Source organism: Ahaetulla prasina, chromosome 8 (genome assembly GCF_028640845.1).
Source record: "Ahaetulla prasina isolate Xishuangbanna chromosome 8, ASM2864084v1, whole genome shotgun sequence".
Taxonomy (NCBI): Eukaryota; Metazoa; Chordata; class Lepidosauria; order Squamata; family Colubridae; genus Ahaetulla; species Ahaetulla prasina.
Window position 1 is genome coordinate 10,105,784 of NC_080546.1, and position 23,371 is coordinate 10,129,154.

Below are 23,371 nucleotides of genomic sequence, written 5' to 3' on the forward strand. Positions count from 1 at the left end.
CTATTCTATCCTATTCTATTCTATCTATCACTTAACTTCTATTCTATTCTATTCTATTCTATTCTATTCTATTCTATTCTATTCTATTCTATTCTATTCTATCCATCACTTAACTCCTATTCTATTCTATCCTATTCTATTCTATCTATCACTTAACTTCTATTCTATTCTATTCTATTCTATTCTATTCTATTCTATTCTATTCTATTCTATTCTATTCCATCCATCACTTAACTCCTATTCTATTCTATTCTATTCTATTCTATTCTATTCTATTCTATTCTATTCTATTCTATTCTATTCTATTCTATTCTACTCTACTCTATTCTATTCTATTCCATCCATCACTTAACTCCTATTCTATTCTATTCTATTCTATTCTATTGTATTCTATTCTATTCTGATGTGTGTGGTGCCAATTTTTTTTTCCACGGCCGTTGTTAACTTCAAACGGTCACTAAATGAATGGTTGTAAGTCGAAAACTATGCGCAGGTGGGTTAAGGAAACTTACTTTATCAAGAGCAGCTTCCATCGTCACCAGTTTGTCTTTCAAACGCTTATCCTGGGACTTCAGGATTTCCAGTTCTCCGGCCAATTTGTTGTTTAAAGAAGCCATGCAGCTCAGCTCTTGACTTAATCGGTTTCTCTCTTCTTTCAAATAATGTTTTTCCTGTATGGGCAAGATTGTAGGGGGGGGGACACACACAAAACCAGGTTGCAAAATGGTGTAGGGTTTCCTGCCTAAGCAGGGGGTTGGACTAGAAGACCTCCAAGATCCCTTCCAACTCTGTTCCAGAGGTCTTCAAACTTGGCAGATTTAAGACTCCAACTATGCTGGCTGGAGAATTCTGGGAGTTGAAGTCCACAAGTCTTAAAGCTGCCAAGTTTGAACACCTCTGTTCTATTCTATTCTATTCTATTCTATTCTATTCTATTCTATTCTATTCTATTCTATTCTATTCTATTCTATTCTATTCTATTCTATCACTTAACTTCTATTCTATTCTATTCTATTCTATTCTATTCTATTTTATTCCATCCATCACTTAACTCCTATTCTATTCTGTTCTATTCTATCTATCACTTAACTCCTATTCTATTCTATTCTATTCTATTCTATTCTATTCTATTCTATTCTACTCTATTCTATTCTATTCTATTCTATTCTATTCCATCCATCACTTAACTCCTATTCTATTCTATTCTATTCTATTCTATTCTATCCATCACTTAACTCCTATTCTATTCTATTCTATCCTATTCTATTCTATCTATCACTTAACTTCTATTCTATTCTATTCTATTCTATTCTATTCTACTCTATTCTATTCTATTCTATTCTATCCATCACTTAACTCCTATTCTATTCTATCCTATTCTATTCTATCTATCACTTAACTTCTATTCTATTCTATTCTATTCTATTCTATTCTATTCTATTCTATTCTATTCTATTCTATCCATCACTTAACTCCTATTCTATTCTATCCTATTCTATTCCATCCATCACTTAACTACTAGTCTATTCTGTTCTATTCTATTCTATTCTATTCTATTCCATTCTATTCTTCTATTCTATTCTATTCCATCCATCACTTAACCCTATTCTATTCTATTCTATTCTATTCTATTCTATTCTATTCTATTCTATTCTATTCTATTCTATTCTATTCTATTCTACTCTACTCTACTCTATTCTATTCTATTCCATCCATCACTTAACTCCTATTCTATTCTATTCTATTCTATTCTATTGTATTCTATTCTATTCTGATGTGTGTGGTGCCAATTTTTTTTTTAACGATACCTTGCAAATATTCCCAATCGTGAACCGTTTAGATTAAGCTGTGATGAAATGGGCACTTGACTTTTGCTATGTGGTAATTCGGAGAAACTGTTTTGTGTTTTGTGTAGACCGTGTCTAGTCCAAAGTCACCCCCACTGGCTTTCATGCCTAAGGCGGGACTAGAACTCACAGTCTCCTGGTGATTGGCCCAAAGTCACCCAGTCAGCTGGCTTTCAAGCCTATGATAGAACTAGAACTAACTCTCTCTCCTGGTGATTGGCCCAAAGTCACCGAGCTGGTTTTTATGCCTAAAGTGGGACTAGAACTCACCATCTCCTGGTGGATTGGCCCAAAATCCCCCAGGAGACTTTCATGCCAAAGACGGGACTAGAACTTACAGTCTCCTGGTGATTGGTTCAAAGTCACCCTGCCAGCTTTCCTGCCTAAAGTAGGACTAGAACTCACAGTCTCCTGGTGATTGATCCAAAGTCATCCAGCCGGCTTTCATGCCTAAGGTGGGACTAGAACTCACAGTATCTTGGTTTCTAGCCTGCTGCCTTAACCACTAGACCAAACCGACTATCTAATATGCTAGATATGATATGCCCAAATTATCTCAGTTTAAGAACCATTGTATTCAGGGATCAAGACTGATTTAGCAAAGGTACAAAAAAAAACCTAAATAAAGGAAAAATATATATATAAGGGAATCTGTTAGATAGAAATATGCCCATTCAACCTACTCCACAAGGCAGTTGTGAAACAGCTTCTCAGTGAAAGTTGCAAGGATAAGTGGTAAAAAATTTGTGCATAGGCACACAACTTTCTCCTTAATTGATGTGGTTCAAAAGCTTTAATTAATGTTTGTGATTCACCCTAGTGTAGCATTACACCTTAATCTTAAACTACATCTTAATTATGGATAGCGAAAATTAATCCACTCCATCAGCTATTGAAATTGCTTTGTTTCTACTAAATGTGATTAAAATTAACTTTTTCATCTATTTTTGCCACTCCAATTGGAAATCTATTTATCCCAGCCTAAACGTCATAAATTGACAAGCTAAATCAGTGTTTCACAATCTTGACAATTGTACAGTGTCTGAACTTCGACTCCCAGAATTCCCATGGCTGGCTAGAGAATTCTGGGAATTGAAGTCCAAATACCTTAAAGTGGCCAAGGTTGAGAAACACTGTGATAAATTAATAAGGTGTGCTTAATTTAAAATGAGGGGACACTCCTCTCCGTAACACTATGCTTAGCCCTAGCTCTTCTATGGCTCATTAATTTTGGAAATATTTGTTCAATTTTAGAAGAAGTAACTTCGCAATTAGGTCAATGTTGTGCTTTAAATCTTCAGTTAAGTCTTGGGGGTCCGTGGCCATAATCACAAAAGGTATTTAAAGGGGTTCCATGGTAAAGAAAAGGTTAAGGTCTTTCGGGAAAAGCTTTATGGGTAAAGGTAAAGGTTTCCCTCGCACATATGTGCTAGTCGTTCCCAACTTAAGGGGGCGGTGCTCATCTCCGTTCCAAAGCCAAAGAGCCAGTGCTGTCTGAAGACGTCTCCGTGGTCATGTGACTGGCATGCCTTATGCACGGTCACTCACGCTCTGGTTGCTTCTCGTTTGGATTATTGCAATGCTCTCTACATGGGGCTGCCCTTGAGGTGCACCCGGAGGCTGCAGTTAGTCCAGAATGCGGCTGCGCGAGTAGTAACGGGAGCCATTCGTTGCTCCCACGTAACACCACTGCTACACAGTCTGCACTGGCTTCCTGTAGTCTTTCGGGTGCGCTTCAAGATTTTGGTTACCACCTTTAAAGCGCTTCATGGCTTAGGACCCGGGTACTTACGGGACTGCCTGCTGTTACTTTATCCCTCCCACCGACCCGTACGCTCACACAGAGAGGGTCTTCTCAGGGTGCCGTCCGCCAAACAATGTCGGCTGGCGGCCCCCAGGGGCAGGGCCTTCTCTGTTGGAGCTCCTACGCTCTGGAACGAACTTCCCCCTGGCCTACGCCAACTTCCTGATCTTCGGACCTTTCGCCGTGAGCTAAAAACATACTTATTTATTCAAGCGGGACTGGCTTAATAGTTTTATTAATTTTAATTGGGGTTTTATTGTGTTAGGGTTTTTAAATTTTTAAATTTTTTAAATTTTTAAATTTTTAATGTCGGCCTTTTTCTAATATGCTCTGTTTTAAATTTTTTGTTTTAATTGTATATATTCTGAGTTTTTATCTTTTTGGCTGAGTCCTTCGGGAGAAGGGCGGTATAAAAATCTAATAAATAAATAAATAAATAAATAAATAAAATGACTAAACGCCAAAGACTAAACGCCAAAGGCGCATAGAACACTGTTCCCTTCCCACCAAAGGTGATCCCTATTTTTCTACTTGTATTTTTTACATGCTTTCAAACTGCTAGGTTGGCAGAAACTGGGACAAGTAATAGGGATTCGAACTGCTGAACTGCCGACCTTTTGATCAACAAGCTCAGTGTCTTAGCCACTGAGCCACCACATCCCTTATTAAATTAAATTAAATGTGTAATTAAATGTATAAGGGCTGTGATAAAGGCTCATGGCAACTAACTAGCGCTCGATATGTTTCATTCTTTCAATCATATTGTAGGCAGATTTGCCCCCATAATAATCTTTCAACGTTTGGCCTGTGGATTGGGCTGGGCTACTTTTATCACAGTTCAATAATTCAGCAATTTGGACCTTTGTTGCATTCGTCATTGCTTCCTCCAAGAACTTGATCTTGCTCTGCAAAGCATCGATCTGTCCTCGTTTGGCTGTAATTTGCTTCTGCATCCCCATCGCGACTTTCATGGCTGTCAAAGAGAAGATGTCCAAGATGGCATTAGTGGAAGTTTAACCATTCTTGGCACAAGAATTTTTCACGAATGAAGGCGAATGTATGCGCCACGGGATAATGTTATTTATCCATTGGTGTCTATGTTGTTAAGTGAGACATTTGTTAGGTGAGCTTTGCCCCAGGGGAAGTAGTAGAGAAGATGAGAAGGATACTAGTAATACAGGTAATCCTTGACTTACGACCACAATTTATGTTGTTAAGTGAGACATTTGTTAGGTGAGCTTTGCCCCAGGGGAAGTAGTAGAGAAGATGAGAAGGATACTAGTAATACAGGTAATCCTTGACTTACGACCACAATTTATGTTGTTAAGTGAGACATTTGTTAGGTGAGCTTTGCCCCAGGGGAAGTAGTAGAGAAGATGAGAAGGATACTAGTAATACAGGTAATCCTTGACTTATGACCACAATTTATGTTGTTAAGTGAGACATTTGTTAGGTGAGCTTTGCCCCAGGGGAAGTAGTAGAGAAGATGAGAAGGATACCAGTAATTCAGGTAGTCCTTGACTTACAACCACAATTTTTGTTGCTAAGGGAGACATTTGTTAAGTGAGTTTTACCCCATTTTACCACCTTTCTTGCCTCAGTTGTTAAGTGAATCACTGCAGTTGATAAGTTAGTAACCTGGTTGTTAATTCTGGCCACTCTAATGGCTTTGCTTGTCAGAAGGTCGCGAAAAGAGATCACACGACCTTAGGACACAGCGACGGTCATAAATGCGAACCAGTTGCCAAGTGTCTGAATTTTGATCACATGATCACGAGGATGCTGCCAAGGTCATAACTGTGAAAAACGGTCCTAAGTCAGTGCTGTTCTAACTTTGAACGGTCACTAAATGAACTGTTATAAATTGAGGATTACCTGTACAGCCTTACCATATGGATGAATATCCTTAGAGAAAAATCAGTGCTGTGGGAATTAGGTGTTCAGCAGAGTGATGGCATGAGGGGGGGAAACCGTCTCTGTATTTAAATACTGTGTTTCCCCAAAAATAAGATCCTGTCTTATATTTTTTGAACCGTGAAACAAGCGCTTGGCCTTATTGCCATGCTGTTGTGACTCCAGCCCCCGAACCTGGCCCCATGCCCAAAAGTGACTCAGAAAGTGAGGGGGAAGGGCCGGTAAGGCTTACCTCGGGAGCACCGATTCCTTTGGCCTGGCTCCAGGAGCCAGAACCAGACCAGTCGGAGGACGTAATGAGGCCGTCATCCCCTGATTCCTCCCTTCCCCAGGCTACGCCTTCAGATCCAGCTGATAATAATAATCAAGCTTGGCTTGACCCGTGCTTCAGAATATTAGAGAGGCAGCGTCATCAAAAGGAAGGGTGGGGCAGGAGCCCCACCCCACAGGATATATAAGGAGCTTTGGGACTGCTCTCACTCCACGGGAAGCAAAAGTTTAGCTGAACCGTTTCAAAAAGAGCTGAAAGTCTTGCTAAGTGAGTCATTTGTTTGAACTTTGGCAGGCAGCTGCGATTTCTCTGCCAGGACTGATAAGAGCCGTGAATCCACTGGCTGAAGGCCGGCTCGTGGGCCTGAAGTGGGGAAGGAGACAGAACACATGCGCTCAAAAGCCCAATTGGGCTTATTATCAGGGGATGTCCTATTTTGAGGGAAACAGGGTATATAAATCCTTCCATTCCAGCGGTGAAATGCTATCGGTTCGGGTGAACCAGTAGTAAAAAAAAAAAGCTACCGGTTCATCCGAACTGGTATTTCCGACGATCAGCTGTGCGGCGTGATTTAAAATCGCTAGAAAAGCAGGAAATCTTGCTTTCTAGGGAATCTAAATCGCGCGGCACAGCTGTTCCCCTCCCTCGCTGTTCTACTTAGCTTCCCAAGCCTCCTTTTCCCGCTCGAAGCATGCGTTTGGTGCGTACCGCGCATGTGTGTGCACTCAGCGTGCATTTGGTGTGCACTGCTTATGTGGGCACAGCGAAGTGGTGGCAAACTGGGGAGGATTTCACCACTGTTCCATTCCCTACCATCGAGTCAGAGCTGAAGAAGCTTCTTGGGGGAGAAGTGAAATGTTTTCAAAGAAAAAAAATCAAAGAAAGTCCAGTTGGCTCTTGAAACAACATCTTTGGGACAACCATGACCTGGATGACTGAGAATCTCCATAGACCTGACCTGAGAATCTTCTGCACCAAAAAGACAAATAATTCTATCCAAGGAAAGTAATACCGTTACCATGGCCATCCGAGCCCTCCATGGTCTTCAAAGTGGCCCTGGTTTGCTCCAGTTCAATCTGAGCGGACTTCAGCTGTATTTTCAGTTTGCTCACGATGGCTTCCATGTCTTCATTTTTCTCTCGGTAGTCATTCCTGATGATTTCTGCTTCCTCTGCAGTGAAGGAAAAGCAAACCGAATCAAATCACGCTGTGTTTGTGATATGCTGCATCCGTGGGAAATAAAAACCCAACACAAATTCAGTTCAGGAGCAGAGAGACTGGCTGGGAAGTCAGCAGTTAGATGAAGGTTTAGAGACAATTAGACGTATTGTATGAATGGAATGGAATGGAATGGAATGGAATAGAATGGAAAGGAAAGGAAAATATGGAGTGGAATATAACGGAACGGAATGGAATGGAACAGAACAGAATAGAGAATGGAATGGAATAGAATAGAGAATGGAATAGAATGGAATGGAACAGAATGGAATAGAATGGAATGGAATGGAATAGAATAGAATAGAATTAGGAAAGAATGAATAGAACAGAACAGGGGGGTGTTTGTGTTCCATCGGCTGAGGGTGGTGCTATTTCCACGGTAAGGGGGAGGGGCAGATATGGCGGAAGTGGGGGCTCATATCGTGTTATGGGGACGCGTGCTCGATGTTTGCAGGCGATCGCGCGTCCCGAGCCCTCAAACTTCTCCCGTTCCCCGGATGGTCAGGACCCTCAGAGCCCTGGTCTTCGGCTGATGTTGTGCAACGCACGGTCCGTGGTCAATAAGGCCCCCCTGATTTACGATCTTATCCAGGGGGGTGCCGCGGACCTTATGGGCGTTACAGAGACCTGGTTGGGCACAGAAGGGGGCGTGCCCCTTGTTCAAATGTGCCCGCCGGGTTTCCGGGCATTCCATCAGCCGAGGGGCCAGGGTAGGGGTGGTGGGGTGGCGGTTGTGATTAGAGAGAGTCTGGAGCCGAGGGAGACCACTGTACCTCAGATTGCCGGGTGTGAATCCCTCTTTGTGAGATGGGGTCATAGATGTCAGATGGGCTTGCTGGTCGCGTACCTGGCTCCTTGCTGCGTGGCAGCTGCCCTGCCCGAGCTCCTGGAGGTGCTTGCTGGGTGGTAGTTGAGACCCCCAGACTTTTAGTCATGGGGGACTTTAACTTGCCATCTTCCGGCTCGTCATCGACGGCAGCTCGGGAGTTCATGGCTTCCATGACGGCCTTGGACCTGACCCAAGTAGTTGATGGCCCTACTCACATTGGGGGTGGCACTCTGGACCTAATATTTCTCTGGTCAGTGGTTGAGAGATCTGGACTTAAAGGAAATAGTCACTGAACCTTTGTCATGGTCAGATCACTCTCTTCTTCGCCTGGACTTTCTGACCGCCATTCACCACCGCAGGGAGACGGAGCCGATACGTTGGTTCCGTCCCAGGCGCCTGATGGACCCAGATGGGTTCCGGACGGAGCTTGGGCCATTTCCTGAGGGTCTGGCTCACGGCTCGGTTGAGGAACTTGTTGCGGCCTGGGAACGGGCCGCGGCGGGGGCCTTAGACCGTGTCGTGCCTTTGCGGCCTCTGACCCGGCGCAGGTCCCAACCGGCTCCTTGGTTCTCCGAGGAGCTGAGAGGGATGAAGCGCCGGAGAAGACACCTAGAGAGTTCCTGGAGGTCTAGCTGCTCGAAGCTGATCGGACACTAGTGAAGTCCTATACTAGGACTTACCTAGTGGCATTGAGGAAGCGAGGCGTAGCTACGCCTCCTCCCTCATTGCATCGGCAGATAACCGCCCAGCCGCCCTGTTCCGGGTGACTCGCTCCCTCCTACATCAGGGGGAGCGGGATGACCCGTTGCAGGGACGTGCTGAGGAGTTTAACGGTTATCTATACGATAAAATCGTTCAGCTTCGGGATGGTCTGGGCCAAGATTGCGGTGACGCGGGTGAGATGTTCGAGGGTGGTCTTGGCGATATTGTTTGGGATGAGTTTGACCCTGTGGCTCCCGAGGACATGGACAGGTTGTTGGGTAGGCTGAATGCCACCACGTGTTTACTGGACCCGTGCCCCTCCTGGCTGGTGCTGGCCACTCGGGAGGTGACACGAGGCTGGCTCCAGGCGATTACGATCGCTTCTTTGGTGGAGGGCGTCTTCCCGGCCGCCTTGAAAGAGGCGGTGGTGAGGCCCCTCCTTAAGAAGCCTTCCCTGGACCCGGCTGTTTTAGGTAATTATCGTCCGGTCTCCAACCTTCGCTTCGCGGCGAAGGTTGTAGAGAGTATGGTGGCATATCAGTTTCCCTTACACCTGGATGAAACTGTCTATCTAGACCCGTTCCAGTCCGGTTTCCGGCCCGGTTACAGCACGGAGACGGCTTTGGTCGCGTTGGTGGATGATCTCTGGAGGGCCAGGGATAGGGGTTGTTCCTCTGCCCTGGTCCTATTAGACCTCTCAGCGGCTTTCGATACCATCGACCATGGTATCCTGCTGCGCCGGTTGGAGGGATTGGGAGTGGGAGGCACCGTTTATCGGTGGTTCTCCTCCTATCTCTCCGACCGGTCGCAGTCGGTGTTGACAGGGGGGCAGAGGTCGGCCCCGAGGCGCCTCACTTGTGGGGTGCCGCAGGGGTCGATCCTCTCGCCCCTACTGTTTAACATCTACATGAAGCCGCTGGGTGAGATCATCAGTGGTTTCGGTGTGAAGTACCAGCTGTATGCGGATGACACCCAGCTGTACTTTTCTACACCGGACCACCCCAACGGTTATCAAAGTGCTGTCCCGGTGTCTGGAGGCCGTACGGGTCTGGATGGGGAGAAACAGGCTCAAGCTCAATCCCGCCAAGACAGAGTGGCTGTGGATGCCGGCATCCCGGTACAGTCAGCTAAATCCGCGGCTGACCATCGGTGGCGAGTCAGTGGCCCCGATGGAGAGGGTTCGCAACTTAGGCGTCCTCCTGGATGAACGGCTGTCTCTAGAAGATCATTTGACGGCCGTCTCCAGGAGAGCGTTCTACCAGGTTCGCCTGGTACGCCAGTTGCGCCCCTTTCTGGACCGGGATGCCCTATGCACGGTCACCCACGCACTCGTGACGTCTCGCCTGGATTACTGCAATGCTCTCTACATGGGGCTCCCCTTGAAGGGCATCCGGAGGCTGCAGTTAGTCCAGAATGCGGCTGCGCGGGTGATAGATGGAGCCCCTCGTGGCTCCCGTATAACACCCATCCTGCGCAGACTGCACTGGCTGCCTGTGGCCTTCCGGGTGCGCTTCAAGGTTTTGGTGACCACCTTTAAAGCGCTCCATGGCATAGGGCCGGGTTATCTGGGACCGCCTGCTGCTACCGAATACCTCTCACCGACCCGTGCGCTCTCACAGAGGGACTCCTCAGGGTGCCGTCAGCGAGGCAATGTCGTCTGGCGGCGCCCAGGGAAGGGCCTTCTCTGTGGGGCTCCCACCCTCTGGAATGAACTGCCCCCAGGACTTCGTCAGCTTTCGGACCTTCGGACCTTCCGCCGCGAGCTTAAAACATATCTATTTAACTGCGCAGGACTGAGTTAGATTTTAGTTTGTGGTTTTTATCTTGGGTTTTAATTTTAATTTTAATATTTTTAATTAAGGCTTTTGAATAAGTTTTTTAATTGTTTTTAGAATTGTATTTATTGTATTTTTTGTTTTTTAAATGCCTGTAAACCGCCCTGAGTCCTTTGGGAGATAGGGCGGTATATAAATATAAACAATAAATAAATAAATAAATAAATAAACAGAACAGAATAGAAAATATGGAGTGGAGTGGAGTGGAGTGGAATGGAACGGAATGGAACAGGATAGAGAATGGAATGGAATGGAATGGAATAGAATAGAATAGAATAGAATAGAATAGAATAGAATAGAATAGAATAGAATAGAATAGAAAATATGGAGTGGAATGGAGTGGAGTGGAATGGAATGGAACGGAACGGAACAGGATAGAGAATGGAATGGAATGGAATGGAATGGAATGGAATAGAATAGAATAGTATAGAATAGAATAGAATAGAATAGAATAGAATAGAATAGAATAGAATAGAATAGAATAGAATGAAATTAGGAAAGAATGAAATTAAGAAAGAAAGAAAGAATAGAATAGAATAGAATAGAAAATATGGAGTTGAGTACAGTGAAATGGAATGGAATGGAATGGAATGGAATGGAAAAGAACAGAACAGAACAGAACAGAACCTTCCTAAATGTGAACCATTTGCCAAGCATCCAAATTTTGATCATATGACCATGGGAAGGACAGAGGGAAGATCCACCACCACCAAGGCAACAGTAGATAAATGAAAATTGAGTCCGGACCAAGAAAACAGTTTGCGAAAACACCTCAGACAGACCTCCCCCCCCCCAACTTCAATTCTCATGGAGTGGAAGTTGAGATTTGACAGTAACCTTCCTCTGGATGGGGTGGAATGGAGATTTTACAGTATCCTTCACTCTGGAGTGGGGTGGTAATGGAGATTTTACAGTAACCTTCACTCTGGAGTGGGGTGGGAATGGAGATTTTACAGTATCCTTCACTCTGGAGTGGAGTGGGAATGGAGATTTTACAGTATCCTTCACTCTGGAGTGGGGTGGGAATGGAGATTTTACAGTATCCTTCACTCTGGAGTGGGGTGGGAATGGAGATTTTACAGTATCCTTCACTCTGGAGTGGGGTGGGAATGGAGATTTTACAGTATTCTTCCCTGCCATGCCCACCAAGCCACACCACGCCCACCAAGCCACGCCCACAGAACCGGTAGTAAAAAAATTTGAATCCCACCATTGCTCTAGAGAGGTATTTCTCAACTCCTGCCAGTTTGCATGGACTTCAACTTCCAGAATTCCCACAGCTGGCTCATGAATTTTGGGGAGCAGGAGTCCACACATCTTTGAAACTTACCGAGGTTGATATACACGGGTACCTTAACAGTAACAGAGTCGGAAGGGACCTTGGAGGTCATCTAGTCCAACCCCCTGCTCACAAATCCCTAGGACCTGTACTAGGGATTCGAACCACCAAACTGCTGATCTTTCTGATTGACAAGCTCAGCGTTTTAGCCACTGAGCCACCTAGTCAGGCTTGGGAATCTGTGTTGTGTCCGCAGTCCCCCCTCCCGAGCCGGGGCCCCTGCCATAAAGTGACTTGGAAAGTGAGGGGGAAGGGCCGTCAGGACTTACCTTGGGAGCACGGGCTTCCCTGGCTCAGCTTCAGGAGCCAGAGGCAGGCCAGGTGGAGGAGATAACGAGGCCTCCGTCCCCTGACTCTTTCCTCCCCCAGGCCACGCCTCCAGACCCGGCTGATGGCAATCAGGCCTGGCTGGACCCTAGGTTTCGTAGGCAGGAGAGGTGGGAACAACAGAAGCAGGGGTGGGGCAGGCCTAGGAAATGCGGAGTCATGGAGCCACACCCCACAGGATATAAAACCAGCGAGGGATGCTATGCCTCTTCGTAGCAGGCAAATCAACTGCTTAGCTAGAGGTGAAGTACTGTTTGTTCCTGGGTGACTCATCGGCATCAAGGGAGATAACAGAGTCACTTGGCAGACGCTCGCTAGTTTGCTGCCAGAGCTGATAGTGCCGGCTAATTAAGCCATCGCTCGACGGAGACGAGGGGAGACAGAACAATCTGAGAGTAAAGACTCAAAGGAAGAACGACGAAACTGGCCAATACCTGCGAGTGCACTGAGCTCAATGCGGCTGGCTTTGATTTCATTCACAAGTTCTTCTCGCTCCAGTTTCATCTCTTTCAGTACCCGCAGCCTTTCCGAGCAAACGTTCATCAGTTTCACTTTTTCTAATTCCATGTCGCTCAGGGTGGCCTCCAGTTCACGAATCTGGCTATCCTTCTTGTCTTGCGAAATCTAGGTTTGGGGGTGGGAGTGGGGAACACGAAAGAACCAGGTCTTATTATTGGGACAAAACCAGGGGCGAAATGCTCCCGGTTCGGACCGGATCGCCCGATCTTGTCGCAATGGCAGCAGGTGGTTCACGGAACCGGTAGCAAAAATGCCTGCCCCCCCCCCAGCTGAGCCGCGCGATCATCAGAGGGTTTTTTTTTTACTTTTAAAAGCATTTTTTCTTCGGGCGAAAAAATGCTTTTAAAAGTTAAAAAAAAGCCTGTATTGATCGCGCTGCTCAGCAGGGCTTGTCAGAACCATTTAAAAGCATTTTTTCTACAACCCCTTCGGCCGAAGAGGTTGTTAAAAAAAAAAAGCTTTTAAAAGGTTCTGGCGATCAGGCAACTCAGCTGGGATCGTCAGAACCCTTTAAAACTTTTTTCCCTCTGGCGATCCCAGCTGAGTTGCCTGATCATCACAGGCTTTTAAAAGCATTTTTCGGCAGAAGAGGTTGTAGAAAAAATGCTTTTAAAAGTTAAAAAAAAAAAAGTTGGCCACGCCCACCCAGTCATATTACCCGCCCACCAAGCCATGCCCACAGAACTGGTAGTAACAAATTTTACATTTCACCCCTGGACAAATGTCTCACTTAACAACGTGAGTTTTGGGCTCAATTGTGGTCGTATGTCAAGAACTATCTGTACTGCTTTAGGACCACACAAAAGACAGAGCCATCAGCCAAGGAGTACTGATGGAGTTGCTTTTTCCAGGCCCAAGGGATACCCTGTGGTTTTCATATCTCAAAACCGGTGATAGTCTGGTACACGTTGTCCTCAACTTACAACAGTTCATTTAGTGACTATTCAAAGTTACAAAGCGCTGAAAAAAAGTGACTTACGACCGTTTTTTACCCTTATGACCATCGTAGCATCCCCATTGGTCATGTGATCAACATTTGGACACTTGGCAACTGATACATGTTTATGCAATATTTATGTATTTGCTCGCCGTGTTAGTAACTGCAGCTACTAACCGCAATGATATACTTAACAACTGCAGCAACAAAGGTGGTAAAATGGGGAAAAAACAGGAGTGAAATCCAGCAGGTTCTGACAGGTTCTGGAGAACCGGTAGCGGAAATTTTGAGTAGTTTGGAGAACCGGCAAATACCACCTCTGGCTGGCCCCAGACTGGGGTGGGATTGGAGATTTTGCAGTATCCTTCCCCCTGGAGTGGGGAGGGAATGGGGATTTTGCAGTATCCTTCCCCTGGAGTAGGGAGGGAGTGGAGATTTTGCAATATCCTTCCCCCTGGAGTGGGGAGGGAATGGGGATTTTGCAGTATCCTTCCCCTGGAGTGGGGTGGGAGTGGAGATTTTGCAATATCCTTCCCCCTGGAGTGGGGAGGGAATGGGGATTTTGCAGTATCCTTCTCCTGGAGTGGGGAGGGAATGGGGATTTTGCAGTATCCTTCCCCTGGAGTGGGGAGGGAATGGGGATTTTGCAGTATCCTTCCCCTTGGAGTGGGGAGGGAATGGGGATTTTGCAGTATCCTTCCCCTGCCATGCCCACCAAGCCATGCCCACCAAGCCACACCCACCAAGCCATGCCACGTCACGGCCACTAAGCCACTCCCACAGAACTGGTAGTAAAAAAATTTGGATTTCACCACTGGACAAAACTCGTTTAACAACAGAAACTTTGGGCTCAATTGTCGTCCTAAGTCAAGGACTACCTGCATTGCCTCCTGCTCATGTCAAGTTGGTAGGACCTATCGCAGCAGAAAGGCTAGCTTTAAGAAGCCAGGAATTGGATCCTGCACCCAAAGATTTAAAACCTCTGATATTTGCTAAAATCGAACCTTCCAACCTAGGTGGACAACATTAGCTTGGAAAACTTTGAATTAATCCTAATAGAGCTAGTCCTCAATTTACAACCATTCATTTAGTGACCGTTCGAAGTTACATCGGCCCTGAAAAAAGTGACTTTCTGAACATTTTCATTGCCGTGGTCATGTGATCAGAATTGGTGAACGCTTGGCCACCGGTTCATATTTACGATGGTTGCAGTCTTCCCTGGGTCATGTGATCCTCTTTTGCGACTTTCTGACAAGCCAAGTCAACGGGGAAGCCAGATTCCCTTAACAGCCTCACGGGGTGGGATTCAGCCGGTTCTGACTGGTTCGGACGTTCTGGTAGCTCCGACGATCAGCTGAGAGCGAAGCGGTTCACTCCGAGAATCAGATGGGCCTGTCTACCTGCCCCTGCGCTCTCTCTCTCTCTCTCTCTCTCTCTCTCTCTCTCTCTCTCTCTCTCATGTATCTATCTATCTATCTATCTATCTATCTATCTATCTATCTATCTATCTATCATGTATCTATCTATCTATCTCTATCTATCTACCATGTATCTATCTATCTATCTATCTATCTATCTATCTATCTATCTATCTATCTATCTATCTATCTATCTATCTATCTATCTATCTATCATGTATCTATCTATCTCTATCTATCTATCTATCTATCTATCTATCTATCTATCTATCTATCTATCTATCTATCTATCTATCTATCTATCATGTATCTATCATGTATCTATCTATCTCTATATATCAATCAATCAATCTATCTATCTATCTATCTATCTATCATGTATCTATCTATCATGTATCTATCTATCTCTATATCTATCTATCTATCTATCTATCTATCTATCTATCTATCTATCTATCTATCTATCTATCTATCTATCATATATCTATCTATCTATCTATCTATCTATCTATCTATCTATCTATCATCTATCTATCTATCTATCTATCTATCTATCTATCTATCTATCTATCTATCTATCTATCATGTATCTATCTATCTAAAGCATCTATCATCTATTTATCTATCATGAAGCGCACGCGCAGCAAACCGGTTGTTACAACCGGTGAATCCCACCACTGCAGCTGCAGCGATTCAGCCTCAAGAAAGATTGCAAAATGGGGCGACATTGATATAAAAACTGTCTCGTGGAGCAACAGAAGCACCGGGCTCGATTACGGTCATACATCGAGGACTACCTGGGATACAAAAAGAAAATGGCGTCTTTTGGAAGAGGCAAGGGAGTGAAAGTTAGGCACCTTCAGTTCTTGGAGTTCGGCTTTCTTCTCGCCGACTTCTTTGATGAGCTGAGACTTCTCCGTCTCCATGGACCCAGCTGTCCGGCTGTGTTGGCTTACGACCTCGGTCATGCTCTCGATTTGCTTCTGGAGGATCTCAATCACCTTCTCCTTCTCCGCCAGCTGCACCTTCAGGGACTCGCAATCGGCCTGCATGCCTCGCAAGAGCTCGCTATCGCTTTTCAGCTGCTGGAACTCCTGCCGTTTGCTGTCCACCCGTCCACGCAGCTTCTCGATCTCGCTGTTGGTGCGTTCGATGATTCTTTCTTTCTCCAGCTGGGAACATCTCAGGTCGGCGATGACTCTCTCTGCAGAATCCAGGCTTAATTTCCTTTCGTTCAGCTCTTGGGAAGTTTTATGGAGTTTTTCTTTGGTTGAATTCAGCTGGGCCAAGATTGAGGATTCCCTCTCCAGGCTGTCGTTCCTCTCTTTAATTGCAGACATCTGGAAAAGGAAAGATATACTGTTTTTTCCCATTGCTTTCACCGCATCGAAGGAACACTTCATTTCGGACATTAATACAATTGAGTGTGTCCAGAAATATTTTACAAGAAGAGTACTCCACTCCTCCGAATACAACAAAATACCTTATGCCACCAGACTTGAAATCCTAGGTTTAGAAAATTTAGAACATACGCTGCCTTCGGCATGACTTGAGTTTAACTCATAGAATCATCTATTACAATGCCCTTCCTGTTGAAGACTACTTCAGCTTCAATCGCAACAATACACGAGCACACAATAGATTTAAGCTTAATGTGAACCGTTTCAATCTTGATTGCAGAAAATATGACTTTTGTAACAGAGTTGTTAATGCTTGGAATGCACTATCTGACTCTGTGGTCTCTTCCCAAAATCCTCAAAGCTTTAACCAAAGACTATTGACCTCACCCCATTCCTAAGAGGTCTGTAAGGGGCGTGCATAAGAGCACCAGCGTGCCTACCGTCCCTGTCCTAATGTTCCCTTTGGTTGTATCCAATTCATATGGTTATTTCATGCTTATACTTATATATATTGTTGTGTTTGACAAATAAATAAATAAAATATAAATAAATAAATAAATAAACGTACCAAATGGAACGGAACGAGGAAGAGGAGCAGCTTAAGGTGAACCTAGTTTCTGCCCTACAACCCTTAGGAGGGTAGCAGTGTTCCAATATTTGAGGAGCTGCCACAGAGAGGAGGGAGTCAAGCTATTTTCCAAAGCACCCAAAGGCCAGACAAGGAATAATGCAGTGGTGAAATGTAAAATTTGTTACTACCAGTTCTGTTGGCGTGGCTTGGTGAGGGGAGGGATAATGTGACTGGGTGGGTGTGGCCAACTTTTTTTTTTTTTACTTTTAAAAGCCTTTTTTCTACAATCTCTTTGGCCGAAGAGGTTGTAAAAAAATGCTTTTAAAAGGCTCCTCGGATGATCCCAGCTGAGTTGCCTGATCGTCAGAGGCTTTTTTTTCTTTTAAAAGCATTTTTTTTTGCCTTTAAAAGAAAAAAAAAGCCTCTGACGATCAGGCAACTCAGCGGGCATCGTCAGAGGAGCCTCTTTTAAAAGCATTTTTTCTACAACATATTTGGCCGAAGGGGTTGTAAAAAAATGCTTTTAAAAGCATCTGACGATCCCAGCTGAGCTGCATGATCATCAGAGCAGTAAAAGGAAAAAAAATGAGAGAAAATATATTGATGAAAGCATGTAAGATGTGCTGGAAAAGAACTAAATTTGGTATGAACATGTATACCTGACCGATATTCTGATCGGAAAAGATGCATTGTATGTTGTTGTTTGTGTATATATAAAAAAAAACTTTACAAAAAAAAGAAAAGCATTTTTTCGGCTGAAGAAAATATGCTTTTAAAAGTAAAAAAAACCCAAAAACCTCTGATGATCATGCAGCTCAGCTGGGCATGGGGTGGGGGGCAGGGATTTTTGCTACCGGTTCTCCGAACCACCTGCCGCCATCACTACCAGATCAGGTGATCCGGTCCAAACCAGGAGCATTTCACCCCTGGAATAATGGATGGAAACTGATCAAGGAGAGAGATTCAACCTGGAAATGAGGAAGAACTTTCTGACAGTGAGAACAATCAATCAATGGAACAGAAGTAGCCTTCAGAAGTTGTGGGAGCTTCAACACTGGATGCTTTCAAGAAGAGACTGGACCGCCATCTGTCAGAAATGGTGTAGGGTCTCCTGCTTGGGCGGGAGGGGAGGTGGACTAGATGACCTGCAAGATCCCTTCCAACTCTTGTTAATCTGTATCTGTTTTCAACCATTCTCCTCCCCCAAAATAAGTGCAACAAGGTCGGCCAGGCTCAGAGATTGTCTCTGGATCATATTACCAAGGGAGCAGAGGTGAGTTTCAGCAGGTTCTGACCACTTCTGGAGAACCGGTAGCGGAAATTTTGAGTCGTTTGGGGAACCGGTAGTAAAAATTCTGACTGGCCTCACCCCCATCTATTCTCTGCCTCCCAAGTCCCATCTGATCAGAAGGAAATGGGGATTTTGCAGTATCCTTCCCTTGGAGTGGGGTGGGAATGGAGATTTTACAGTATTCTTCCCCTGCCACGCCCCCCAAGCCATGCCACACCCACAGAAGCGGTAGTAAAAAAATTTGAAACCCACCACTGCAAGGGAGCCTCATTTCTCCAATCCTACCACCACTTGTTAATGATTTCTCTACTTTAGATGAGGCTCTGCATTAAACCTTGTGTGTGTGTGTGTGTGTGTGAAATGACACCAATTGAAATTTGAAATCCTCCTTCAACTGGGGAATGTATCAAGGTCCTGCCACAATTCTTCCCCTCCAGCTACGTACATAATCAGCATTTTACTAATAACCAGGGGACTGGCACAGGGGTGAAATGCTCCTGGTTCGAACTGGATCGCCCGATCCAGCAGCGATGGAGGCGGGTGGTTTGGAGAACCAGTAGCAAAAATCTCTGCCCCCCCACACATGCCCAGCTGAGCCGCACGATCATCAGAGGGGTTTTTTTTTTACTTTTAAAAGCATTTTTTCGGCAGAAGAAAAAATGCTTTTAAAAGTTAAAAAAAAAACCTCTGATGATCGCGTGGCTCAGCTGGGATCATCAGTGGCTTTTAAAACCATTTTTTGTACAACCTCTTCAGCTGCAGAGGTTGTAAAAATGCTTTTAAAAGGCTCCTCTGACAATCCCAGCTGAGTTGCCTGATCGTCAGAGGCTTTTTTTTTCTTTTAAAGGCAAAAAAAAATGCTTTTAAAAGGAAAGAAAAGCCTCTGACGATCAGGCAAGTCAGCTGGGATCATCAGAGGAGTCTTTTAAAAGCCGAAAAGGTTGTAGAGAAAATGCTTTTAAAAGTAAAAAAAAAAAAGTTGGCCACGCCCACCCAGTCACATTACCCCCACCCCCAACCAAGCCACACCCACAGAACTGGTAGTAACAAATTTTACATTTCACCACCGGACTGGTAGCATCTTTTGCAACTCGCAAAAACTCACTGAGGTCTTTTAATGAACGTGGCAGCTAGCAAAAGTGCTGGCGGACTCTTCCTGAGTCTCCTAGCATGCCTCGACATATAACAGTTCATTTAGTGACCATTCAAAGTTACGACGACACCTAAAAAAGGGAGTGATGCCTGTTATTTCACACTTTACGGCCGTTGCAGCATCCCCGTGGTCACGTGATCAAACTTCAGGCGCGTTGGAAACTGGTTCAGATTTATGACGGTTGCAGTGTCCCTGGGGTCACGCGATCCCCTTTGGTGACCTTCCGGCATGCAAAATCAGTGGGGAATGGCAGATTCACTTAACAACGATGTTATTGACTTAAGAACTGGAATGATTCACTTAACAACCGTGGCAAGAAAGGTCATAAAATGGGGGCAAAACTCACTTAGCAAATCTTTCAGAAAGCCACATCAATGTTGGGCTTAATTGTCAGCCGACTACCTGTATTTTTGCTGTCGCTGTGGAGCGATGCTGCCCCCTGCAGGTCATCGAGGATACAAGCGCATGATACATAACATAACATAATAACACAGTTGGAAGGGACCTTGGAGGTCTTCTAGTCCAACCCCCTGCCCAGGCAGGAAACCCTACACCATTTCAGACAAATGACTATCCAACATTTTCTTAAAAATTTCCAGTGTTGGAGCATTCACAACTTCTGCAGGCAAGTTGTTCCACTTATTGATTGTTCTAACTGTCAGAAAAGTCCTCCTTAGTTCTAGGTTGCTTCTCTCCTTGATTAGTTTCCACCCATTGCTTCTTGTCCTGCCCTCAGGTGCTTTGGAGAATAGCTTGACTCCCTCTTCTTTGTGGCAGCCCCTGAGATATTGAAACACTGCTATCATGTTTCTCCTAGTCCTTCTTTTCATTAAACTAGACATACCCAGTTCCTGCAACTGTTCTTCATATGTTTTAGCCTCCAGTCCCCTAGTCATCTTTGCTGCTCTTCTCTGCACTCTTTCTAGAGTCTCCACATCTTTTTTACATCGTGGCGACCAAAACTGGATGCAGTATTCCAAGTGTGGCCTTACCAAGGCCTTATAAAGTGGTATTAACACTTCACGTGATCTTGACTCTATCCCTCTGTTTATGCAGCCCAGAACTGTGTTGGCTTTTTTAGCAGCTGCTGCACACGGCTGGCTCATATGTAAATGGTTGTCCACTAGGACTCCAAGATCCCTCTCACAGTTACTACTATTGAGCGTACTATATACGTTCCACCAAAGTGGAAGAGGCCCAATTCACTGCTTTTGCTTTGTCTTGTCTTGCTGGAAGTACCCTGTTTCCCCCAAAATAAGACATTCCCTGATAATAATAAGCCCAATCGGGCTTTTGAACACATGGCAATAAGGCCAAGCATCTTATTTTTGGAGAAACATGGTAGGATTCCCCCCAAAAATCCTATTTCTTTCCTTGGTTTACAAGGATGTTCATTCCAGGCACGAGGCCAAGACAAAGGAATCCTGGTTTTGAACAGCAGCAATATTTAATGATAAAAGGAAAACACATGAGGCAGTGTCCCAACGGTGCTTTTTTTTTTTCAAGAGGCAACTGGACTTTCAGGTTTTTCTTTGAAGACGTTTCGCTTCTCATCCAAGAGGTGTTCTGTCCCCACTTCGCCTCCGTCCAAGTGATGGCTTAATTAGCCGGCACTATCAGCTCTGGCAGCAGAATAGCGAGCGCCTGCCAAGTGACTCTGTTATCTCCCTCGACGCCAATGAGTCACCCAGGAACAAACTTCAGCACTTAGTTAATCAGTTGATTTGCCTGCTACGAAGAGGCACAGCAGCTCTTGCTGCCTTTATATCCTGTGGGGTGTGGCTCCATGACTCAGCACTTCCTAGGCCTGCCCCACCCGATTCTGTTGTTCCCGCCTCTCCTGCCTACGAAACCTAGGGTCCAGCCAGGCCTGATTGCCATCAGCTGGGTCTGGAAGCATGGCGGGGGGGGGGGAAGAGTCAGGGGACGGAGGCCTCGTTATCTCCTCCACCTGGCCTCCCTCTGGCTCCTGGACCTGAGCCAGGGAAGCCGGTGCTCCCGAGGTAAGTCCTGACGGCCCTTCCCCCTCACTTTCCAAGTCACTTTATGGCAGGAGATCCGGCTCCAAGTCACTTTATGGCAGGAGGTCCGGCTCCAAGTCACTTTATGGCAGGAGGCCCGGCTCGGGGGGCGCAGACACAACAAGAGGCTTCTTCAGCTCTGTCGATCTCCAATCTACAACACAACGATCTCCAATCTCCAGAGAGGCCATCTGTGTCAAAACTGAACAGCACTCTCTCGACAGAAGGGGAGAGATACGACATTATCCTCTATCTCCAGTCTGCAACACAGTCCTTTCAGCAGTTCCAAGAAGGCTCCACACCCATTTTCACTACTCAGGTGACCCTGAGGACACAGATAAACCTCCAGGTGATTGTTGAGGTCCACCAGCAGCCTGTGGAGCTGGCCGCGGAGTCGGACAGTGAGGAGGCTGGGGAGGACAATGAACCAGTCCTGGAGTCAGGGGAAGGCCTGGATGAGGGCTCTGTGTCAGAGGCAGAGTTGGGGCCAGGACCATCTGGGAGCGATGTGCGGACTCCAGAGCCTCCAGAGGCGGACAGCAGAGAGGCAGAGGAACAGGAGGTGCCTGTTCCTAGTGCACTCATGCGAAGAGCTGCCAGAAGGCAAGAGCAGCTGAAGCAAAAAGGATGACTCAGGAGTAAGGCCAGGAGATCATTGGCCCCTCCCATAAGGCTTAAAAGAGCAGCAACATCTCTTGGGCTCTTTGTAGGAAATAAATGTTGCTACATTGGTTTCTAGTCGGCGTCTCTTGTTTCTGAACTTCGTGGGGCTTTGCCAAGAAAAGTTTGTGTCCAGGCTGAAGGACTTTTTCTGAAGGATTTGTTTTGGAATTAATTTGGACTAAGCTGGGAATGAAGTAATTCCCAGCTGTTATAATAAAATAGGGTTGTTTAAGACTAATTGTGTCTTTTATGCCTAAGTGAGCCTAGGTCACAACAGTGATCTTAACAACTCTCTAAAAGAATGAAAATGACCAACTGTCTACAAGGAGTATAAATCCTTCCATTCCTCTCCATCCAGTCAGAGCTGAAGAAGCTTCTTGGAGGAGAAGCGAAACGTCTTCAAACAAAAACCCGAAAAACCAGTTGCCTCTTGTAAAAAAGCACCTTTGGGACAACCATGACCTGAATGACTGAGAATCTCCATAAACATAAGGCAGTGGCCTTCAATCTTTTGGGCACCAGGGACCAGTTCCATGGAGACAGCTTCTCAAATGGAGGTTTCAGAGATGTTTGCCTCCCACCGACCGGTGCGTTCTCACAGAGAGGGACTCCTTAGGGTGCCGTCAGCCAAGCAATGTCGGCTGGCGGCCCTCAGGGGAAGGGCCTTCTCTGTGGGGGCTCCCACCCTATGGAACGAACTTCCCCCTGGACTTCGACAACTTCCTGACCTTTGGACCTTTCGCCGCGAGCTTAAGACGTACCTATTTTTCCGCGCAGGACTGGCATAGAATTTTTAGATGTTTTTATGGTTTTTTTAATTTTTAATTAGTTTTTTAAGATTTTAAATGTATTTTAAATTTGGGCCAAATTTGAATAAGTTTTTTAGCTACTGTTTTTTTATTTTTATTTTTTATTTTATTAAATTTTTATACCGCCCTTCTCCTGAAGGACTCAGGGCGGTGTACAGCCAGAAATAAAATACAAGATATATACAGTTAAAACGAATTAAAATGTAGCAAAATTACAAAAACGGCTGATAGTTAAAATTAAATTTAAAAATTTAAAATATTAATAAAACCCCAATTTAAAATCAAACTATTATGCCAGTCCTGCTTGAATAAATAGATATGTTTTTAGCTCATGACGGAAGGTCCGAAGATCAGGCACTTGACGTAGGCCAGGGGGGAGTTCATTCCAGAGCGTCGATGCTCCCACAGAGAAGGCCCTACTCCTGGGGGCCGCCAGCCGACATTGTTTGGCGGACGGCACCCTGAGGAGACCCTCTCTGTGAGAGCGTACGGGTCGGTGGGAG

The 23,371-nt window shown here is 45.3% G+C and overlaps 1 protein-coding gene across 1 annotated transcript in view; it reads right to left on the reverse strand.

Moving 5' to 3' along the window:
• CCDC158 (coiled-coil domain containing 158) overlaps positions 1 to 23,371 on the reverse strand; it is a 92,474-nt gene that overhangs the window by 34,729 nt on the left and 34,374 nt on the right. The window contains 5 exon segments of the mRNA XM_058193471.1: positions 513 to 671; positions 4,512 to 4,624; positions 6,855 to 7,007; positions 12,521 to 12,710; positions 15,818 to 16,300. Coding sequence (XP_058049454.1) covers positions 513 to 671; positions 4,512 to 4,624; positions 6,855 to 7,007; positions 12,521 to 12,710; positions 15,818 to 16,300 — 1,098 coding nt within the window.